Source organism: Chrysemys picta, chromosome 10, assembly GCF_011386835.1.
Source record: "Chrysemys picta bellii isolate R12L10 chromosome 10, ASM1138683v2, whole genome shotgun sequence".
NCBI classification, from domain to species: Eukaryota; Metazoa; Chordata; order Testudines; family Emydidae; genus Chrysemys; species Chrysemys picta.
In genome coordinates this window covers 42,596,274-42,616,869 of record NC_088800.1, presented here as the reverse complement: position 1 = coordinate 42,616,869, position 20,596 = coordinate 42,596,274, and the positions used below count along the sequence as shown (strand labels likewise).

Below are 20,596 nucleotides of genomic sequence, written 5' to 3'. Positions count from 1 at the left end.
GTCACATTGGGGCAAAAGCCCCATTTTTCACTGTGAAAAGAAACTTGGCTGGAAAACTTGTGCCGAGCCCACGTGTCGGAGAAGGGCCTAGCCTGATCCTCTGATCTGCCCCCTTCCAAAGGGGTTACCCCATGGGAGAAGACACTGGGTCCCTCCAGGGGGTGAGGATGGCTCTGATCCTGCAGCTCCCCCTGGAACCTTTCTACAGCCCCCTTCCCTGAGTCCCTCTGCCCCATCCGCCCTGCCCCGGCATTCCCAATCTTGTGCTGGACAGCAGCCCAGCACCAGCCGCCTCCTGCCTCTTTAAGAGGAGGCTCCCCCTCCCACCCTGCCTCTCCCGGCCGGGTGGGGGTTGGGGTTTCCCAGCCTACGCAGGCTGCGGCCACATGATGCTGACATCAACTGCAGCATCCATCCGTGCTGCAACCCCCCGCCCCCAGCGCATCCCTGATTTGCAGGTGCCTGTGGCTTTAAGAGGCTCAGCATCGCCTTCCCCTAGTCGAAGCCCCTGCTCCCAGCCATGTCGGCCAGCCCAGCCTACAGCGAGGAGAAAGGGGGCTCCTCCAGCCTGGGGGAGCCGGAGTATGGCCACGATCCGGCCAGCGGCGGCATCTTCTCCTCGGATTACAAACGGTAAGAGGGGGCGCGGCTAGACTGGTCAGGGTCGGGGGGGGGTGCTGGTGCCCAGGCTGCGGGGGGCCTGGAAGGGGCCAGCTCGGGCCATCCTCTGCCCTGATTCCCAGGGCATGGCCTATTGGATCATGAATGCATTTTCCCTTCTCCCCCCCCCCCCCCATTTGGGACAGCATTTTGTTTTCGCTGAGAACAGCACCAGCCAGGAGGGGCCTGTGGGGGCAGCCATTGCAGTGGCAGATGCCTGTAGCTCCCCCTTGGAGGGGTCTGGGGTAAAAAGGGGGCGCCTGGATTGTCTCTAGCCCCTGGGGTTCGGTGGCTGATTTCAGGGAGGCTTTGGCTGAAGCCTAAGAGCAGGGTGAGAGTTAAAATAAATTTTAAAAGATTCCCAGCCACCTTCTGCTAAGCATGTGATCGCACCTGGGGCGTGTTTGTTCTCAGCTACCAGATGTTTGTCTGAGATGCTTTGTGGCCAAACCTACAGCAGAAGGGCTCCTGGGGGGATGCTGGGCGCAGGGAGACACTCAGGTTCCTGGCTTAGATTTCCCCTGTATCCTGTGTACTATAGACACACAGCAAATCTATAAATCTAGTCCTGCAGACTAGCAGCAGCAGCAGCAGCAAATCTTTGCACTGTATGTGACATCCACATGCAGGTGGAAGCTGGATTCCTATAGCCCTCCATGCAGATTGCGGTATTTTTCTTACAACAGCCAAACAACCCATCTTTGCTGCCCTGGTTTCCAGTGGCATATTTAAGGGCCAGGGAGCTGAATTCACTGGCCAGGTCTCAAATTAAAGGAGAACCCATCCAGCCCCTGATCTGAAACTGTGTTAAGCCATAAGCATATTTCATGGCTTTTCACCAACCCGAAGTGCACCTTGCAGTGTCATGCAAGGACACAGTCAGGGCCCCCTGTATGCTGTTGGGAGCATGATGAGATGATAAAATACACTGCTGGGCGTTGGTGGGAAGACACTCACCTTTAGAAATGAATTCTTTCTGCAAGCTGAGGTTTTTTAGGAAATCTAAAGAACCGTGCATATGATATGCCTGCTTGTGTGTCGCCATAACTGGAGACCACCAATATCTCATGAGACGGAGAGAAATTGCAAGGCTTTATTGCAAATCTAGTTTATGTGACATGACTTTAAACTCCTAGGGGGAAATCTGGGCCACACAGACGTCAAAGGCAAAACTGTCATTGACTGCAGTGGGGCCAGGATTTCACCCCAACTATGTTAGACGTTCCTGTGCAATCACACGAATGGGGGCTCATGGGGCTGCCAATAGCTAGGGTTAGAAGGTAAGAACAATCTGTGCTAAGGAGCAAACTGGAAATGCTACTCTGAACAAGGAATGAAATTCAAATCTTCAGGTGTCAGGATGCCCTTATCTCCCCTTCTTGTGTCTAGTCATCGCAGCACATACAGGCCTTTATCATAGTGCTTTGCAATGGCACATCCCTAGGAAAACAATATTGGCAAGTAAAGGCTGTTTGTAGATTGCTGCCCATATCTGAGGCAACATCTCAAATCTAGAATTCCTATAGATAGGGTTGTTATTATGTTATACTGTTAGTGGTTCCGGGGGCCATTTCCTGTGTACTGGATCTGTATAGGTATCCAGTGAAACCCTTTGAAATGACCCCATGAGAAAAGACTAGAGGCCTGAGTCTCATCTCACTGTAAATCTGGATTAACTCCACTGGCTTTGCTGGAGGGATTGGATTTCTGCTGCTATGGCTAAGATTGGAATCTGGCTGTCTGCCTGGGGAAGAGGGGAAGATGCCAGTGGGACAAAGAAGGATTGTGATAGAAATCTGGCCTGCCAAAGGAGAGGTATTCTTACGTACTGCATCAAGGGCTGAATCAGCCAGAATTCCTACTGGGATTGTCACTGTACACTGGGCCTTAAAGCCACAATATGACCCAGATGCAGATTACAGAAAGCTGCAGAGGCCTCTAAGGTAACACCCGTTGAAGCGAAGATGGGTCCTGCTTCAGAGGGGTAGCCGTGTTAGTCTGAATCTGTAAAAAGCAACAGAGGGTCCTGTGGCACCTTTGAGACTAACAGAAGTACTGGGAGCATAAGCTTTCGTGGGTAAGAACCTCACTTCTTCAGATGCAAGTAATGGAAATATCCAGAGGCAGGTATATATCAGTGTGGAGATAACGAGGTTAGTTCAATCAGGGAGGGTGAGGTGCTCTGCTAGCTAGATGAACTTCAACAGGAGTGAGGCTCCTAAATCACTTTGGGGATCTGGGACTTGTCTTGGTCACACAAGAAGCCTGTGTGGAGCCAGGAATTGTATGTAGGTTCCAGGCTGGCACCCGAACTACTGGGCCATCCTTCCTCTCTGTTCTTCACCATGAGTCGGGAGAATGAAAAACTAAGGAAATTTTCCCTTAATCTCAAAATGTTACCTCAGGCCAATGGTTAAAATGGTGCCAGGCTGATCTAAAGGGGAGGTTTAAAAAAAATGGAGTGAAATGTTGGTAGCAGCTGTTTACTAAGCCAACTAACGGCACCGTGGGTTGGATTCAAAAATGGATTTCTCCCCTGGGCAGAGGAATAGAATCCCGGGCTCTACTGGGTGCCACTGCATGAGGCTGGATTTCACCCTATCCAAACTTGAAAATACAGCAGCTCACCTTAAAATCCCACCAGGAATGAGAGCCACGGATTCTCAGCCCAACTCACCAGCACTAGCCCACTGCTAGCTCTGATCTTTCCAGTGCTGTTTTAACATAGATCTTGATTTTATTTCCTTGTTTACTGGTAGCCCAGAGTGACAGACTAGCCCTTAAAAGTGGGTGTGTGTGTGTAAATATTAATGAAAATGAAGTGCTGAGCCATCACACTTCTCACAACACAAAGGTGCAGCAGGAGTTTTACCATCCCTGATTGTGTTGTGTCAGATCTTGGAAGATGACTAGGGCTGTGCCAGGACAGAAGACCTGCGAGGGGACAATCTGGGTGCCAGCTATGGTCTTGCTGGTGACTCAGGAGGCAGCAATCTTCCTTGCGAGTCAGTGCTGGAAGTGCCCCTTTTGGGATTAGCTGTTAAACACAGGCCAGGAGCACCTGTGGTTTTTAAATTGTGGGTTCTAGGATGGGAGTGTTGATCCCTGGGTTCTGTCAGATTCCAGGGGAGGGGATTACATTCTGCCTCCCTCAGTTCCCTCAGCAGCATCTCTTGGACAGGACAGTGCTCTTTGCTTCCTGCCCTGAACTTTCCTGGGATGTTCAGCTCCTGTGTCCTGCTCCAGAGGTGGCTTCATTTCAGTGGTTAGTGATAGGATTTCGGGGTGTATTTTCTAGGTTTAGTACGGTGAGCTCCAATAGAACTCACTGCAGTTAAGGGTGGGGCTGTGAGATGTCCAGGTTAGAAAGAAGAGCCAAGATCGACACGACTGGACACCCTTGTCGTGGAATTAAATATAAGTCCTGGGCTTCGGGGTGAGAGCACGGAACTCAGATGCACAGAGCCATCCACAATCTGCCACTGGCTGGAGGCAGAGGGGCCTAGAGGGGTCTTGCCTGTATGCAGGGCAGGAGGCAAGAGGCTGCCCGGGCACTGGAAGAAGAGTGTCAATGGGAGGTGGTCTGTGTAGAATGCCAGGCAGCCTGCGCAGTGGGTGTGCGGTGCATACCCCAGTATGGAAGGGGAATGGGTGAATGTGGCTCACTGCTAATGCTGAAGGGGGATGTTTGTCTCAGGGCAGGGGGTGGCAGCCCTGGGGCAGAGTTAACTGGGAGAGGCCTTTTGTCTGGGAATGTATCTGATTTGATGCGGCCAGTGCCGCTTGTAACTGAGAAGGTGGCTGTCTCGCCACCAGCTGTTCGTTTTCTCATTGGAGGGAGAGCAGTGCTTCTGCTGCTCATCTTGCTCCCTAGAATAAGTAATGGGATGCACCCAAGGGTCCATCTCTGCCCTTTCGGAGGCCAACAATCTCCATTAGTTACATGTCCCAAATCCTCAGGGGGAAGGCTGCTCCCTGCTGCCTCTGCTCACCTTGACTTAGCTCAGCTGGTCTGGCTGCTTCTAACACTCTGCGACTTGCTCCTGATAGCTCAGGTGCCGTCAGCATTGGCTCAGCATTAGCTTCTGACAAACTTTCTCATCAGGCAGGCAGCTCACCATGGGCTGGGGGTATGTTGCTGTTTATAAGCAAGGCACCATTGATTAGGGGCAGAGCGTGGATGGGAATCCCCATCAGAGAACCAGGCTCAAGTTTCCACATGAGATTCAGGAGGTGGGATTCTCTCCTTCCCATGGGGAAACTCCATTTTTCTTTGCAACTCCCCTGTTTGCAATCCAGGTGGGTTCTTACACTGTCTCGTCACCATGGTATCTAAGCACCTTCCAGTCGAGCATTAAGCAGCTAGACAGACATCTGTCACGAGTGGTTTGTGTTTTCTCATCCTCTCCCCAGGGAGAGGGCTGTATGTGCAGCGGAGTGGTTTGTTTTGGTAGGGTTTTGGTTTTATGTACATGCTGCTCAGTGTTGAGTTAGAGAAGGCAGAACTGTGCTTTGCACTTGGAGTGCGGGTGGGAGGTTTGGGATGGCCCTTGGTTCCTGGGGGAGGTCAGTCTGCGATCTGGGACTGGCCCCCTGAGAAGTTCTGTCTCCTGCACAGAGTTATTGGAGAGAGCTCCATGGTGCCAGAGATGTTGATCACAATCCACAGTCCTGGAGCATTAGAGGGTCTTTTAGACATGCTGGTTCCAGGCCATTGAGCACTCTGAAGATCAGGATTGAGACCTGGAACTTGACTCTGTTCTCTATTGGAGACTGGTGTGGAGAGCAGAGGTCAGGTTTGGTAACCGGCCCAGGTTCCTTAGCATTGCTGGGGTTTGTTACAGGCTGGCACCTGGCCTGAATGAACTTGTGCGCCTCCCTCTGATTGCCCTGATCTCTGCAGTGGGAAGAGCACTCTACTAGGATTGGCTCACTCCCATCCCTGAGCATGGATCCATCAGTCCTCCCCAGCCCTGCTGGAGGGAACGGCTCCAGTACATTGGACAGCTCACTCCTGACCACAGCCCGAGTGGTGTAGATGCAGATTTGTCTTCCTTTGCCTGCTCAGATGGAAGCTGAGCTCCTGATCCCGCTGCGGCCTGGTGCTGGGGTGGGACTGCCCCATCTGCTCGATCCCTTCCTCTCTGAGGTGCGTAACCCTCTGTGGGGATGTTGCTGACCCACCACTCACCTGCCATCTGTCAGCAGCTGTCTGCCTGCCTGCCTGCAGCCAGCTGGTGTGAAATGGCTGGACAGTAGCACTCTGTCAGTGCCAGTTGGGACAGATCTGGTGCTGATGATTCAGCAGGAGGTGCTGTTTTCCCAGCAGCAGAGCGCTGATGCTAATAGCTGGAAGGCACCGTGCTGCTGGAGGTGCCATCTCTTGGGTGAGATGTAAAACTGAGATCCCGCCCACTCATGCTCCTATGCCACTCTTCGCTGTGTCCTCCAGCTGCTAACTCCCCCTACAGTCCCAGCTGTACATAGTGGTGTTCTTTACTTCCTGTCCTAAACTGTTGTGCAGCGTAGCTGTGTGCTCTATAACAGCAGCTGCATTCTATTTGGTTGCATTTCAGTAGTAGGTGAAACGATCTCTGTGTAAAGCAGCTTATTGGAATTTCCTAGGATGAAAGGGGATAGAGAGGGTTGGAGGAGCAGGATCCTGGCTGCCTGCTAGTTATCATGCTGCCACCAGAGCTTCCCGCTGCCTTTGCCTCCCACATGTGCAGGGCTCTGCTGGGTTTGGGTTTTACATGCTGGCTAGCTGTTCTGCTGGAGAACGTGGGTGTGGGGAGGACTCAGGGCTGGGGCTGCATCTCTCTGCTGTTTGAATCACACAGCTGGGTCGTGTTTGTGTCCGGTGGGGGAAAGCATCCATGCCTTTCTCTCCCAGCTAGACCACTCCTATGCACTGTACGTAGGGCTGTCCTTGAAGTGCATCTGGCAGCTACAGCTGGGGCAGGCTGCTGGGTCCCAGCCTCACTCAGCCCCGGTGCACTTCAAGGAGTCAGTTTCCATCCTCTGAGCAGGCTGGGGACAGCTCCTTCCCCCACGTACCATGGAGCAGCAGAGTTCTGCCCAGGCTTCTCCTCTGCCAACTTTCCAGGCTTGCGGGCAGGGACCAGACCAATGTCCAGGGCTCTGTGCAAGGTTCTGGAGCTTCAGAAGGTCTTTGCCAGCTCCCATGGAAGTCTCTGCAAATCAGGTGCCTGCAGGGGTCCAAACCCCACCACGAGGCTAGAGCTTGTCTGGTTGTTGTAGAGTGCAATTGAAGGCTGCCAGGAGCACCAGTGAGGCTGGGGGTGGCATGTGGGCTCCCAGAGAGTCTCAGCGCAGGTGGAACTGGCTAGAGGAAGTGGCACTGGGGAGGCTGAAATGATGGATCCTCAGAGCCTGCGCAGGTGGGCAGTGACTGGCAAGCTCCTGCCCACCGCACTCACCAATAGGCCTCGGTCTGAGCGAGGAGAGGGGAAATCTGAGCCCTGGAGGCTGCCAAGCAGGGTGTAGATTGGTGCCTCTTGTGGTCACCAGGCCTGTTTCACACAGGTTCCCCAGGGAGCTGCTCTGGGCCTGTCCTGCTGGGCTCCCTGTGGTGGGCTTTGTGCCCCCACCCTCTCACTGACTGTACCACACCTGCTGGGCATGCTTCCTTGGGCAGACTATTTTGAATGGCTCTGTGAGAGTCAGACACTCCCGGCGACGGTCCAGCCGGGCGAGGCCTGTGAACCCAAAACCAATGCCTGAGTCTTCTTGCTGCGGCCACGGGCCTGCAACCATTGCAGGGGGTGGGAATAACGAGGCAACCGCAGCATGAGGGGCCCGGGACAGCCCCTCCAGGCTGACGCTGCCAGAGTCTGTGCAGAGCTGCTGGGGCTGTAAATGAACCACGTTGCCAGGCTGCCCACAGCAGAGGGTAGGTACAGTGGAGACTGTGCTCTGCCCCATGCCTGTCTGAGCCCAAGACTCCTATTGGGGGTATGGTGCCCCCCTGCTCACTCATCCCCGCAGCCCTTCAGATCTAGAGCCAAGTGCTCTCCAGCGCCCCTTGCACTGTGACTGTGGAAAGGCAACCCAGCCCAGCATCACTGCCAGGCCTGGAGGGGAGATGATTGGTGGGCCTCTGTCACCTGGATGGTTTAGGCCCCAGGCCCACACCTTGGCCATTCACCATCACAGCTGAGCTGAGGCTCAGCTGGGAACATGGGGCTCTCCCCAAAACAGTCACGGCCTCCCACTCCCACTGAGTCTCGTTCCCAAATCCTGTATGTCTTCTAACAAGTGCCCCAGTCCCGGGAGGACACCGGATCCCCAATATCGCCGGGAAAGCAGGGAATGGAGACTCTGCATGTTCCAGGCCCTTCTCCCAAATGGGAACTCGCCCTGCCCAGGGCTCTGGGATAAACTTCAGGGTAAATGTAGGGGCTGGGAGCATGGAGAGAGCCAGGCACAGTGCAGGCAGGAGCTGGACCAACTCCCAGTCAGCTCTGCCAGTGCCCTTCAATCCCGACCCGCAGCCCCCTGCTACTCCAGTCCTGCCCCCATTCCCAAACAGCTCCACACAAGAATCCTGTCGCTTTCACACTGCTGCTGCACCGGGGTTCTATCGGCAGGGATGGGAGCTATTCATGAGACAGGGGGCCCCCTGGAAGCTGTGAGGTGGGTGGAATGGCAGAGACCCACACACACACCCTTTTAGGGGGGAAAATAGCAAAGATCCCAGTAACGCTCCAGAGGGGCATGGGGGCTAAAGTGTCGTCTGCCCACTAGCCTTACAGCAGGACGGCTACAGCCACTTAGTGCACGCCCAGGATTAACCCTTGTGCAGAGCAGTGCTGGGGATCTACGCAGCTCCCCACTGTCCAGCAACGGTATCGATCGGCCTGTCCCACCGGGCCTGGGCTACGGGGATCTGCGGGAATCCTCACTGCTCAGAGACAGGAGCCAAACTAGCCAAGGGCTCAGGGTGAGCTTGTAAATGCTCCCAGCGCCACCCCCACACTGACTCCAGTGGGGGTTCCACTCACAGGGGTGGGCCCTGGAACTACCAGGGTGGGTATCCCCCACACCAACCACCCCCATGATTGGCACCTGAGTTGAGGGGCTGCTTGCTGGCAGCCCTGATGGGGACCAAGGACTGGTCTGGCCATGGAGACTGAGTGCCCATCTCGCCCCTAGTAGCGGGCTCCCTACAGAACAGGGGACAGGGGCAGGGACAGTACCTGCCCTGAGGATTTCCTTCTCCAGCACTGTCAAGCTGACACCCGTCACCGGAATTTGGCTCCTCTTTCCTCAGTTTTCCCTTCTGACATCGTCTCTGAACTTTTCCTTCCCTGCTCTCCGTGAGTAACGTGAACCTGAAGGCAGGTAGGATTTCACTGGGAACGTTCTGATACCAGCCCAGAGGTACTGGGAGCACCATCTGTCCCGGTGTCAGGACAGCTCAGATCCCGCACTCAATGGCCCGGTGGGCTAAGAAGGAGTCTAGATGAGTTGGCCTGGCCTTGGCTCAGCAGCATTTGCTGTGGTGCTGTGTGTACAGCATGGATATGGCGGCCTGGGAAGGAGCTCGACCATCCGTGGGGCTCTGGCTTCAGCGAAACACTCCAGGCCTGCTCCTCCTGTCTCGTGCCCTGGGGTAAGCCAGGGTCCAGTGCTGCTTCCACAGGTAAACCTGGTGTGAGATCACAGTCCGGTCTGAACACCCATCCACGTTTGGAATTTAGCACTTTAGTGCAAAATTCTGGGCTGGGGGCAGGGAGGCACAGGAATTGCATGACAGAGGGAGGATGGGCTTCTGGTTGAGTTGCTGTGCTGGGATTCGGGAGCTAGGTTCTGGGCCTGACTCTGCCATAGACTCCCTGGATGACCAGGGCAAATCCCTCAGCCCCCCCACCCATAAAACAGGGCTAGTGATGCTTTCTGTGTCTTATTTATATTGTAAATATAGGGGCAGCCACTGCCTCTTAATACATGTGTCTGTACCAAGCCCAGCACAATGGGGCACTGCAGGCGCTACTGGAATGCAAACAGAGCTACAGACACAAACAAGGGGGTGGGCAAACATGCACAGCGGCCACTAGATGGTGCTGTTACCCCCCCAGCAGAACCAACCGAACTGGTGTCTATTTGGGGCTCTTGCCCCTCTGTCCCTCCCCTCGTCTGGCGTCTGGGGCACGGCCGGCTCCAGAGGCTGTGACATCTCCCCAGGTGGGTGATGTGTCCAGGCCGTCTGGGTCCGGGGGCATTGAACGCCCATATGTCAGCTCAGCTCCCCGTGTCTGTGCTGCAGCCCAGTGTGATGCTGCATGATGCGCTGGCTGTCGCAGACCCCAGCCCTGGTGACTCATCTGCAGTGCTGGCTGCCGTGGAGCCTGTGTGAATGGCTGTCCCTGTGTGGTGCTGGCAGTGCTGCACCAGAGGAGCACTGCACGGGTCAGGGCCACGGGTCAGTGACTGATCCTTGCTCAGGGGTGTCCTGGAGGGGGTTACGCCTGCTGGAGGCCCCATGAGCCTGGCACTGTCCTCTCTCACTCCTTCGCCCAGCCCCCTCTCACCTAGCAGCTTCCTGGGCTGCCTTTCCCTCTGGCCAGCACCTGGGAACCCCACTGCAGCTGGCTCCTTCCCCGCCCCGCTCCCTCCTCCCAGACCCGCTCCATGGCTCCCTCCTGTCCCAGTGCTGCGCCCACTTGCCTCATGGTACTTCCATCTGGGATGGCTGCCGGGTGTTGGGCTCTCATGCACAGCGTGGGGAGCGGGAATCACTCTCTGTGACCCCAGCCTGCCCCTGCTGAAGTGAATGGAAAATGAAAAAAATCTGCCCCCATGAAAGTCTCCCCTGAGCCCCTAAGAAAGAGCAGCTGAAGCCCTTGGTAGCATGACTCTAGATAGCCTCGATACCACCCTCTGTGAGTCACTCCCTGCACCTAGCTGAGTGCTTGGCAGCCCTGTCCTGCCTGTGCCCTGTGGATGGGAGCTCGTAGCCTGCAGGTGCCCAAAGGTGGCAGGTCCAGTCACGCTCTGGGCCTGATGCTTGGAGGTGCTGAGCACTGGCAGCTAGCACGGACTTAGCTGGGGTCTGCCCTATGTCCCTGCGGGGCAGGGGATGGGAGGGGCTCCCCAGGAGCGGGCGGGGGGGCGCTGGCTCACTTTGAGTGGCAGTTTGTGTGTGGCCAGCAGAAGGCGCTGCAAGCCAGGCGAGGAGCAAGGGCTCCTTTTCAGCTGCCTGCCAGCTGCTGCAGCATCAGATTTCAGCCCGCGGACAGGAGGGCGGGGGCTGTCAGGCGGAGGGGAGTTTGGAGCGGAGCGGAGCTGAGTCATAGAGCTGAGCCAGCCGACCTGCAAACGTGGCTGGGCTGTACTGAGCGTCTGGCTGGGGCGGTTGGGGCAGCGCGGTGCGGGCAGGAGGAGCCTCTCCAGCCTGCTGTGCCAGAGCCAGCCAAGCCCTCCGGGGAGACCAGCAGCTGCTCCCCCATAGCCATGTGGGTGCCCCGCTCACAGGCAGCCAGCCCCAGCTCCTCGCTGCCTTCCCTCCTTGTGCCTTGAATCGCACCGCCAGCTCAGGATCTGGGATCCAGGATCAGAGACAACAACCCTTAGGGGTCCAGAGGGGTGCTGGTGAGAAAGGGGGCAGGAAGCCCCCCCCCCAGCTGTGCTGGAACCCCACTGGGGCGCTGGCCAGGGGGAGCTTGGCAGAACCAGGTTAACCCGTTGAGGGCTGGCACACTGACTGCAGAAGAATCAGCGTCCCTGTCGTTGAGGGGCCATCGCCTCTCTCTGCCTGTCGCTGACCCCTGCTCCCCTCTGCAGCTACAATGAATCCGATGCAGAAGCTGCTGCAGCTGCCGGCCAGCGCGGTGAACCTGGTGAGGTTCCAGCAGGGAATGGCAGGTGAAGAGGCCAAGAGCCCAGTGCTGACACCTGATGGAGGGCAGCAGGTCTGGTACAACGCTATGCAGGCCGATGAGCTCCGTCTGCTCAAGTCGCCGGAGCAGGTGGCTGCCCCAGAGAACAGCACCAGTGGCAGTCAGACACAGCCACTACGGTAGGGCCACTGGTGGGAAGGGGGGCTCTTCGCTTCCTTCTGACCAGCCTGGCTTGTGAGTTTGGGAGGCAGGGAAGGGATGAGAGTGCTTGGAGGACACAGAACCATCCTCCCCTTAGGAATAAAATGCTAGCAACCTGGTCCTCTTAAGATCTCAACTGAATGGTGGCAATAGTGGGATGAGATGGGAGGAGCCTCTTCCCAGAGAGACTCTGCCCCCGGGCTCCCCATTGTCAAACTGGGAGTGGGTTTCCTGCTCCCACAAATCCCTGATCTGCACTGAAAGGGAGGGAGAAAGGGAGTGGGTTCTTCACAACACTGCCCCCATCACACACCCAATCAGAGTGATATTAGGAGAGCTCTAGCCCCTTGGTCTGCCCTTCAAACCTCCGCCCTACCTAACTCTTCCACTGTCCCCAGCTTGGCCCATGGGGGATCTGGCCCTACCGGTCTGTAACAGGAGTTGCTGAGTGTGTGTCTGGGACAGAGTCTCTCTGGGACACAAGGGCCTGCATACCAGTAAATGCCAAGCATGCTTCAGGTGGCACTTGCTGGGTGATGGGGGCATGGGAAGGAGTCACAAGGGGCTGCAGGGGGGCATATGTCTACCTATGAGGGGAGCTTGGGATGCTGGGGTGACAGACAAGGGTACAGCTTTAATAACAGCCAGTAAAGCACCTCTGAGCCTTGAGGGCCGAGTGCCACCCTGCTGTGTCCATGGAGCTGTCCAAAGGGGGCCCATCTCTTTGAGGGTGCAGGTGAAGCTGGCCCAGTGAAATCTGTTTTCTGTGTCTCCCTTCGTCCAGTCCTGACCTTGCGTCCTCCGGGCCCACTTACCCTCCCCTCCCTCCCCCCCCCCCCCCCGGGCGGCCCTGCAGGGCCACTCCGTGTCAGTTGAGTGCCAACCCTGCTGCACCTTGTGTGCCTGCTGTTCCTGAAGTGGTGCCCTCACCCTGTGAGTCCTTCTCTCACCTGGGCCTGGCTCTGGGGGCAGGGGAAGGAGAGGACGCTGAGGATACTATAGCAGCACCTCGATACATAGTGCCTTGCTCCATGCTGGAGTTGTGAATCCCCCGCACTGGGGGCTCCGTGCCCACTGAGCTCCCTGCCCCAGAGGAGCCACATAAGGGCTCTTGGCAGCACAAAATGGTGGTTTTGCTGTTCGTTGGGAGGGATTTAGCTCCGGCTTTCCCCAAATCTGCTCCCTTAGAGACAGGACAGGTCCCTTCAAGTCTGGGAGCACAGAACAGGTGACTGGGAATAAGGTATTAGAAAGGAAAGTGCCCAACTCAGCCTCACCTGGCGCCTGAGCATGGGGGTCACCTAGGGGCAGCCTCGCACTCTGTGGCGTGGTCCCAGCTTCAATCAGAGTTTGGGGTCCCATCAGATGACCCCACCGCACGGGAGGTTTGGATGGAGGATTCCGGTTCAGCCTGCTCTAGAGGCGCTTGGATCTGGACAAGTCTCCCTGTGCTCTGGGGGCTTGTCTCAGTCCCACCTGCAGATCTAATTGTTCCATTCCCATCCTTAATACCTCTGGTCCTGCCCCTCTGGGAGCTGGGTGCTCCTCTACCGAGCGCCATGGCAAGGGCTCCTGTGTTGCTTCATGGGCCTTCCCTGTCCATGCTGCGGTGCTGCATTTTGGACAAGCTAGTATCTGTGGTGTGTTTATGGTTAATGCCCCCCTCCCAATTTGGGGGGAGGTGCAGCCTAGCTAGAAGGTGTGACTTCTCATGCCCCCCCCTTCCAGCCCCAGCCCACCCTCCTCACGCTTAGCTCTGACTCAGCCCGGTCCTGCTCTGCAAGTCTTGAGGCTCGAACCTCAGAACACACTGGCGGAGTTCGCTCCGGCTCGGCGGCATCTGCCCTTGAATTGGAGATGTACTATTCCCTGGAAACTCTGGGGCTGCTTTTGGAAATGGCTTGGACTGTTTTGTCCCCATGTCACTTCTATGCATTTAGGGAGCCTCAGGTGTGCTAACAAAGGGGCTGATCCCTTATAGGAAAGCCCCAGAGAATTGAATCGAGGGTTATACACTATCTATAGGGTTTTGTTTGAAAGCACCCTATAGACTGGAATATATAATTCTATCCCTGCTACAGAAGTCTATGGAAAGGACACTATCAAACGCTGTGACCAGATTCTCAGCTGATGGTAATTATTGGATCCAGTGCCGCTCCACTGATTTACCCCAGCTGAGGCGCTGGCTGGTTTTTGTCCCTATTAAATCCCTGACTGGGGATGTGCGCATGGAGTTTCCAGTGACTCACAGGGAGCTCCCTGTGTGATGAGCTCAGACCCCGGAGTCCCCCCCGCCACGCATTTGGGAGTTCCTGCCCTCGGGGTCACATTGTGACTGGGAGTTTTGCCCCAGGTGGAATTGAAAAAGAGACACAGGTGCTGGGTCAGTTCCTATTGATCGCCAGGCCAGGGACAGCCCAGGGAGCTGCAGGGTGGGCAGCCCGTACGCTAACCCATGCTGATGTGTCCCTGCCCAGCTGGGGATGGGGAGGCTCTGTCTCTAATTGGCAACAGAGGCCTTAGTGTCCATTACGGAGAGCTCCTGCCCACTGTGCTCAGACCCCCAATATCCAGGTGGGGGGGGGGCAACAGGCCCGGGGGCATCCAGCTGGGGGCAGTAGGGGGATGGTCAGAAGGGATTTCATGTTGCAGATGCTGGGGTCCAGCTGAGGTCCAACAAACTCAGCCCATAAGGGACTCACTTTCCTCCTGGCCCCAGAGGCTGCTGGGAGGAAGGCACCTTGCCACCCTCCTCTCCCTTCCCCCCGCCCCATGTGTAACCCCAGCTGCCCAGGGCCTGTGAATGGAATAGGCATAAGAGAAGCCTAGCATTGAGGTTGCCATGGTGCTGTCAGTGGATTCCTGACGGGATGAATATTTCACAGGTGGCTGCGGGTTAGGTTCCCTGACCGAGGCGGGCAGCTCTGCAGCCTCCTGGGCCCTGCTCCTGTGGGCAGAGTCTGCAAGGGGGCTAGATCTCCCTGCCCACCTCTTCCTGGGCCCCTCAGCCCCTGTGGCTCGTGCTAAGCTGCCCCCTGCCCAGCTGTGCCAGGTTCTGCAGCGTGATGGTGGGGGCAGGGTGTGGGAGGTCTGCCCCACTGTCGGATGCAGAGCTGGGGCTGAGGGGAAATGGGACTGGGGGCCCCTGGCTACTGGAGTTCAGGGAGAAGGGACAGGTTTGGGGAGGGGGGCTGGCCTTGTGCTTGGCACAGGCCTGGGCAGTTCTGACCCATTTCTGCCCCTGTAGCCTTGGACACCGTGTAGCCTTGGACAGTGCCCCTCCCCCCCTGCCTTAGCACACCCAGGTGGGGAACAGGCACCTCACCATGGGCAGCAAGACACTGCTGAGCTCCAGTAAGTGCCCTGTGCATCCCCCTGCCCCCCACAACCAAATGATCAACCAAGGCCTCACCTCCCCTCCCCCACCACAGCTGGGCCCTGTGCAGAACCAGAGGTTACAACCAGGAGCCTCTCTGGTTTCCTGGGGTCTCCGGTTTCATTGCAGACTGAAACATTAACAGAGCTGCGGGGCTGGCTTCCCCCTCCCCCCATTCCTCTCCCTGTGGGGTTGGCTCCTGGCCAGCCCGCTCCCCTGGCCTGGGCCCAACTCTCTGGGAGCTGAGGAGGTGGGGGGCACTGAAATTCAGCCACCTCATTGATTCCCATGTGAGACTTGGTACTTGGACCCTGAGTTCAGTGCTGAACTTCGGGGTTCAAAACTGGACCCCCAAGCGAAATTCCTGGGGGACAAGGGATGACAATCAAATTGAGACCCAGGGAATGGCTGTGCAGAGACACTGTAAAACCAAGCAAACATGGTCCATGCAGGAATAAGTTGCTCAGACATCCCTGGGAGTTTGTGCAATGCTTTATTTGCCTAATTTAATCACACTTACAACACCAGCCTGGTGTTTATTTCTGACAAGTGGGTAGCGGGGTGGGGGAGACAACTTGCTGCTATTTCCCTGGTATGGCTCCTGTGCTGAGTTATCTGAGTGCCTTACTGATCTCTACAGACTAGGGTAAAGGGCTCAAATGTGTCATAAGCCCCACTCTGCTAATAGCAAAGGAAGATTCTCCTCTAGCTCTGGCACTGGGCTTTGAAATCAACAGAAGGTAGGAGCCTAAATACCTTTGAGGATCTGGGCTTAGGAGCCTGTGTGTTTGGAGCAGGGGGCTTGAGGCTGTGTGACCAGGGCCATGATGAAAGTCCCATAGGATTAGAGCCCATCTGTGGCTGTATGTCAGGTGAGTCCTTGTTGCACTTGACCCATAGCACCTGTTGCTCTGTGCCTAGAGCATAATAGGGTTATAAAGAATAGCCAGCATGGATTTGTCAAGAATAAATCATGCCAAAACAACCTAATTTCCTTCTTTAACATGGTTACTGGTCTAGTGGGTGGGGGAAGCAGTAGATGCAATATATTTTGATTTTAGCAAGGTTTTTGATACATGACATTCTCATAAACAAATTAGGGAAAAGTGGTCTAGGTGAAGTTACTGTCAGGTGGGTTCAGAACTGGTTGAAAGACCTTATTCAACGACTGGTTATCAATGGTTCACTGTCAAACTTGGGGGGTGTATCAGGTCTGTACTAGTCAATATTTTCATTAATGACTTGGATAATAGAGTGGGGAGTATGCTTATAAAACTTGCAGATGACACCAAGCTGGGAGGGGTTGCAAGCACTTTGGTGAGCAGGATTAGAATTCAAAATGACCTTGATAAATTGGAGGATTGGTCTGAAATCAACAAGATGAAATTCAATAAAGACAAGTGTAGAGAACTACACATAGGAAAGAAAAATCAAATGCACAACCATAAAATGAGAAATAACTGACTAGGTAGCAGTACTGCTGGAAAGGATCCGGGGGTTATAGTGGATCACAAATTAAATATGAGTCAACAGTGTGATGCAGTGGTGAAAAAGGCTAATAGTATTCTGTGGTGTACTAACAGCAATGTTGTATGTAAGACACAGGAGATAATTGTCTTGCTCTACTCAGCGCTGGTGAGGCCTCAGCTGGAGTATTTTGTCCAATTCTGGGCCCCACATTTTAAGGAAGTTTTGGACTAATTGGAGAAAGTCCAGAGGAGAGTAATCAAAATAATAACAAGTTTAGAAAACCTGACCTATGAGGAAAGGTTAAAAAAAACTGGGTATGTTTAGTCTTGAGAAAAAGACTGAGGGGGACCTGATACCAGTCTTCCAATATGTTAAGGGCTGTTATAAGGAGAACGATGATCAATTGTTCTTCATGTCCACTGAATGTAGGCCAAGAAGTAATGGGCATAATCTGCAGCAGAGGAGATTTAGCTTAGATATTAGGAAAAGCTTTCTAACTTTAAGGATAGTTAAATACCAGAACAGGCTTCCAAGGAAGGTGTGGAATCCCCGTCATTAAAGGTTTTTAAGAACAGGTTGGACAAACACCTATCAGGGATGATCTAGGTTTACCTGGTTCGGCCACAGAGCAGGGGCTGGACTTGATGCCCTCTCGAGGTCCCTTCCAGCCCCACATTTCTATGATTGTATGTTCTGAGTGATGGGAGCCCGTTGTATCCTGACTGGAGCAAGCGGTCATTACGACTGAACTGGATTCTTTAGCCAAATTAACATGCAAACTATAACCTGCTCTGTCAGCCTGTTGCTTTCCTGGCTCTGCCCCTCTCCTCTCCTGATTGTTTCCAGACATGTATTGCATCTACTCACTGCTGCTCTGTCACAGATTATAAGGCCAGAAGAAACCATTGTGATCATCTTATCTGACCCCCTGTACAATACAGGCCATAAGGCTTCCCTGTATTACTCCCTGCTTCAAGTACTGTAGCTGTGCTTGAACTAGAGCAGATCTTTTTTAGAAAGACATCCAGTCTCGATTTAAAAATTACCAGTGATGGAGTATCCACCATGGCCCTTGGTAAATTGTTCTAACAGTTAATTACCTCATTGTTAAAAATTCACACCCTAAGCTGGGGGCAGAGGTAGATATGCTGGAGAGTAGTGATAGGGTCCACAGTGACCTAGACAAATTGGAGGATTGAGCCAAAAGAAATCTGATGAGGTTCAACAAGGACAAGTGCAGAGTCCTGCACTTAGGAAGGAAGAATCCGATGCACCACTACAGGCTGGGGACCGACTGGCTAAGCAGTAGTTCTGCAGAAAAGGACCTGGGGAGTACAGTGGACGAGAAGCTGGATATGAGTCAGCAGTGTGCCCTCTTTGCCAAGAAGGCCAATGGCATATTGGGCTGTATTAGTAGGAGCATTGCCAGCAGATCGAGGGAAGTGATTATTCCCCTCTATTCGACACTGGTGAGGCCATACCTGGAGTATTATGTCCAGTTTTGGTCCCCCCGCTACAGAAGGGATGTGGACAAATTGGAGAGAGTCCAGTGGAGGGCAACGAAAACTATTAGGGGGCTGGGGCACATGACTTACGAGGAGAGGCTGAGTGAACTGGGGTTATTTAGTCTTCAGAAGAGAAGAGCACGGGGGGATTTGATAGCAGCCTTCAACTACCTGAAGGGGGGGTTTGAAAGAGGATGGAACTCGACTGTTCTCAGTGGTGGCAGATGACAGAACAAGGAGCAATGGTCTCAAGTTGCAGTGGGGGAGGTCTAGGTTGGATATTAGGAAACACTATTTCACTAGGAGGGTGGTGAAGCACTGAAATGGGTTACCTAGAGAGGTGGTGGAATCTCCATCCTTCGAGGTTTTTAAGGCCCAGCTTGACAAAGCCCTGGCTGGGATGACTTAGTTGGGGTTGGTCCTGCTTTGAGCAGGGGGTTAGACTAGATGACCTCCTGAGGTCTCTTCCAACCTTAATATTCTATGATTCTATTTCCCATCTGAATTTGTCTAGTGTCAACTTCCAGGCATTGGATCTTGTTATATCTTTGTTTGCTAGATCAAAGAGCTCGTTGTCAAATATTTGTTCCACGTGTAGGGCAAAGGAAGAGAAATGCTGCTTGAGAAATTACTAGAGTTTGATTTTTTTTTTAAATGTCTATTTCCTTTGTCTATTTTGACATGACGCTGACAATTTATGTTTTAATGGTTATAAAGCTTTAACTTTCTGAATCTTGACCTCTACTGTCATTAAATAATTGTCTGACCCCCCCCCCCTTATAATTTTCCACAAACCTGAACAATTAAATAGATAAAAAATGAAAAATATGCTTAAAAATGAACATCTATTTTATCCGTTGAAATTATAAAAATACAAATTGAATTGCGCCACTTTCAGACTGTGACCAACTCGGCCCTTCCCCTTCTCTTGCACAGCTCCTTGCGTCTCTCCCTGTGAGGCCTGGTCCATTAGTGCATGTCTCCTGCAGAGGAGAGTAGTGTGTGTAATTCCATTTCTCTTGTAGTGACATGCCCTGGTTTGAATCAGGTCCATTGTGAGCAGTCCCTGCTGCTGGGAAGTGGCTCGGAGGGGCACCTCTCCGTGTCTATTTCCCCTCCTCGCTGTCCCGGGGCAGCCTCCTTGCTGTGGCCTTGGCAGTGGGGTTCCTGTTCTAGAACAGAGGAGGAGAGCTTTGGGTGCTGGCCTCCTTAAACCAGGTCCCAGGACTAACCCCCGTCAGGGCTCAGAGGCAGCTGGAAGGACAGATCAAGTCCCAGAGCTGGAGGGAAAGGGGTAGTGGAAACTGCTTACAGCTGTGAGCCTAAATACAGGAGAGGAAGGGGGATGGGAGACATTCCCTCTCCTTCCCTCCCCCCAATAATCCCACCACAAACTCGGCATCCACAGCACATATAGCAGCTGCCATGCTCTGGGCTGGGCCGAGTCCCTGCTGTGACAGCCAGCAATCTGTATGTGGCATGGCCCTGCCCAGGATGAGCCAGGCACTGTGGCCCACTGCTCTGAGCTGGCCCCCTCTCTTTGCACAGCCAGACCTCACAAGCCGGTGCTGAGAGATAAAGTGGTGCTGTGTACTGTACATGCTGCCTGTGCCTGGCCCCATGCCACAGGTGGGTGGGGTGCCAGCTGCAGGAAAGGTTTCCCTGGGCAGAGTTTATGGCTGCAGCGCTGAGGGAGTCTGAACCCAGCCATGTTTTCGGGGTACAGCGTGCGATCGGAATGGGGGTCGGCACTGGCAGGCTTCCATGGATCCTGGATCCAAGAGCAGGGCTGGCCCAGCTCCTTACCCTGGACAAGTGACTCCCCCTGGAGGATCTGGCCTGATCCTTCACCCCACCCAGGCTAAGGTTCGAAAGATCTCCTGACCTCGCTGTCTGTTAATTTCCTGGCTTCCTCAGGACAGGGAGTGGAACCCCAGCGCCCGCGAGGGCTAGAGCAGAACCCAGCAGGCTGGGCACTCTCTCTTCAACCACAGGGTGCGCAGATCAGCCTGCTGCACCCAGCGTCAGGGAAGGGAGTGAATTGGCCTGGCTAATGCCCATTGTTGGGGTGGGGAGCTGACTCACCCCAGGCCTGAGTGCTCTGGGGGGCGAGGGGTGCTCATCCTACCAGCTGGCGAATGCAGTATTCCCGCTTCAGCTATCCAAAAGCCAGGAGTTTGGGCCCCAGAGATTTTAAAACCAGTGCATTTTGGGGTCGGGGGGGGGGGGGTATTCACCTTCTGGGTTCTGAGTCTTTCAGTTGCGCTCGGGTCATGTCCAGTTTTTCTGCACATCCAGGAGGGCTAGGAACAAAACCCTTTCTCTGAACGAAAGCTGAGATTGTCCCATACTCACAGGAATCAGGCACTGGGGCTTTGACTCAAATACCAAATATCCTGAGACTCACAGTCAAACCGTGAGAGCTGACAGCCAGCGAATGGCTCTTTGGTGCCTTGGATCAGGGGAACTAGCCAGCAGGCATCCCCAGAATCTCCCCCTGCTGAGCCTTCGCGGTCTGACAG

General features: G+C 54.5%; 1 protein-coding gene across 10 annotated transcripts in view; it reads left to right on the top strand.

Moving 5' to 3' along the window:
* The first annotated feature begins 334 nt into the window (after positions 1-334).
* AP3B2 (adaptor related protein complex 3 subunit beta 2) overlaps positions 335-20,596 on the top strand; it is a 60,479-nt gene continuing 40,217 nt past the window's right edge. For 3 of the 10 annotated variants that reach the window (XM_042851610.2, XM_065559677.1, XM_065559673.1), the window contains exon 1: positions 10,946-11,701. In XM_042851610.2, coding sequence (XP_042707544.2) covers positions 11,472-11,701 — 230 coding nt within the window. In that variant the 5' untranslated portion in view covers positions 10,946-11,471. Of the gene's footprint in view, positions 634-10,945; positions 11,702-20,596 lie in introns of those variants that run through there. The other 7 variants (XM_008166776.4, XM_065559676.1, XM_042851611.2 and 4 more) reach the window with 5 other exon arrangements.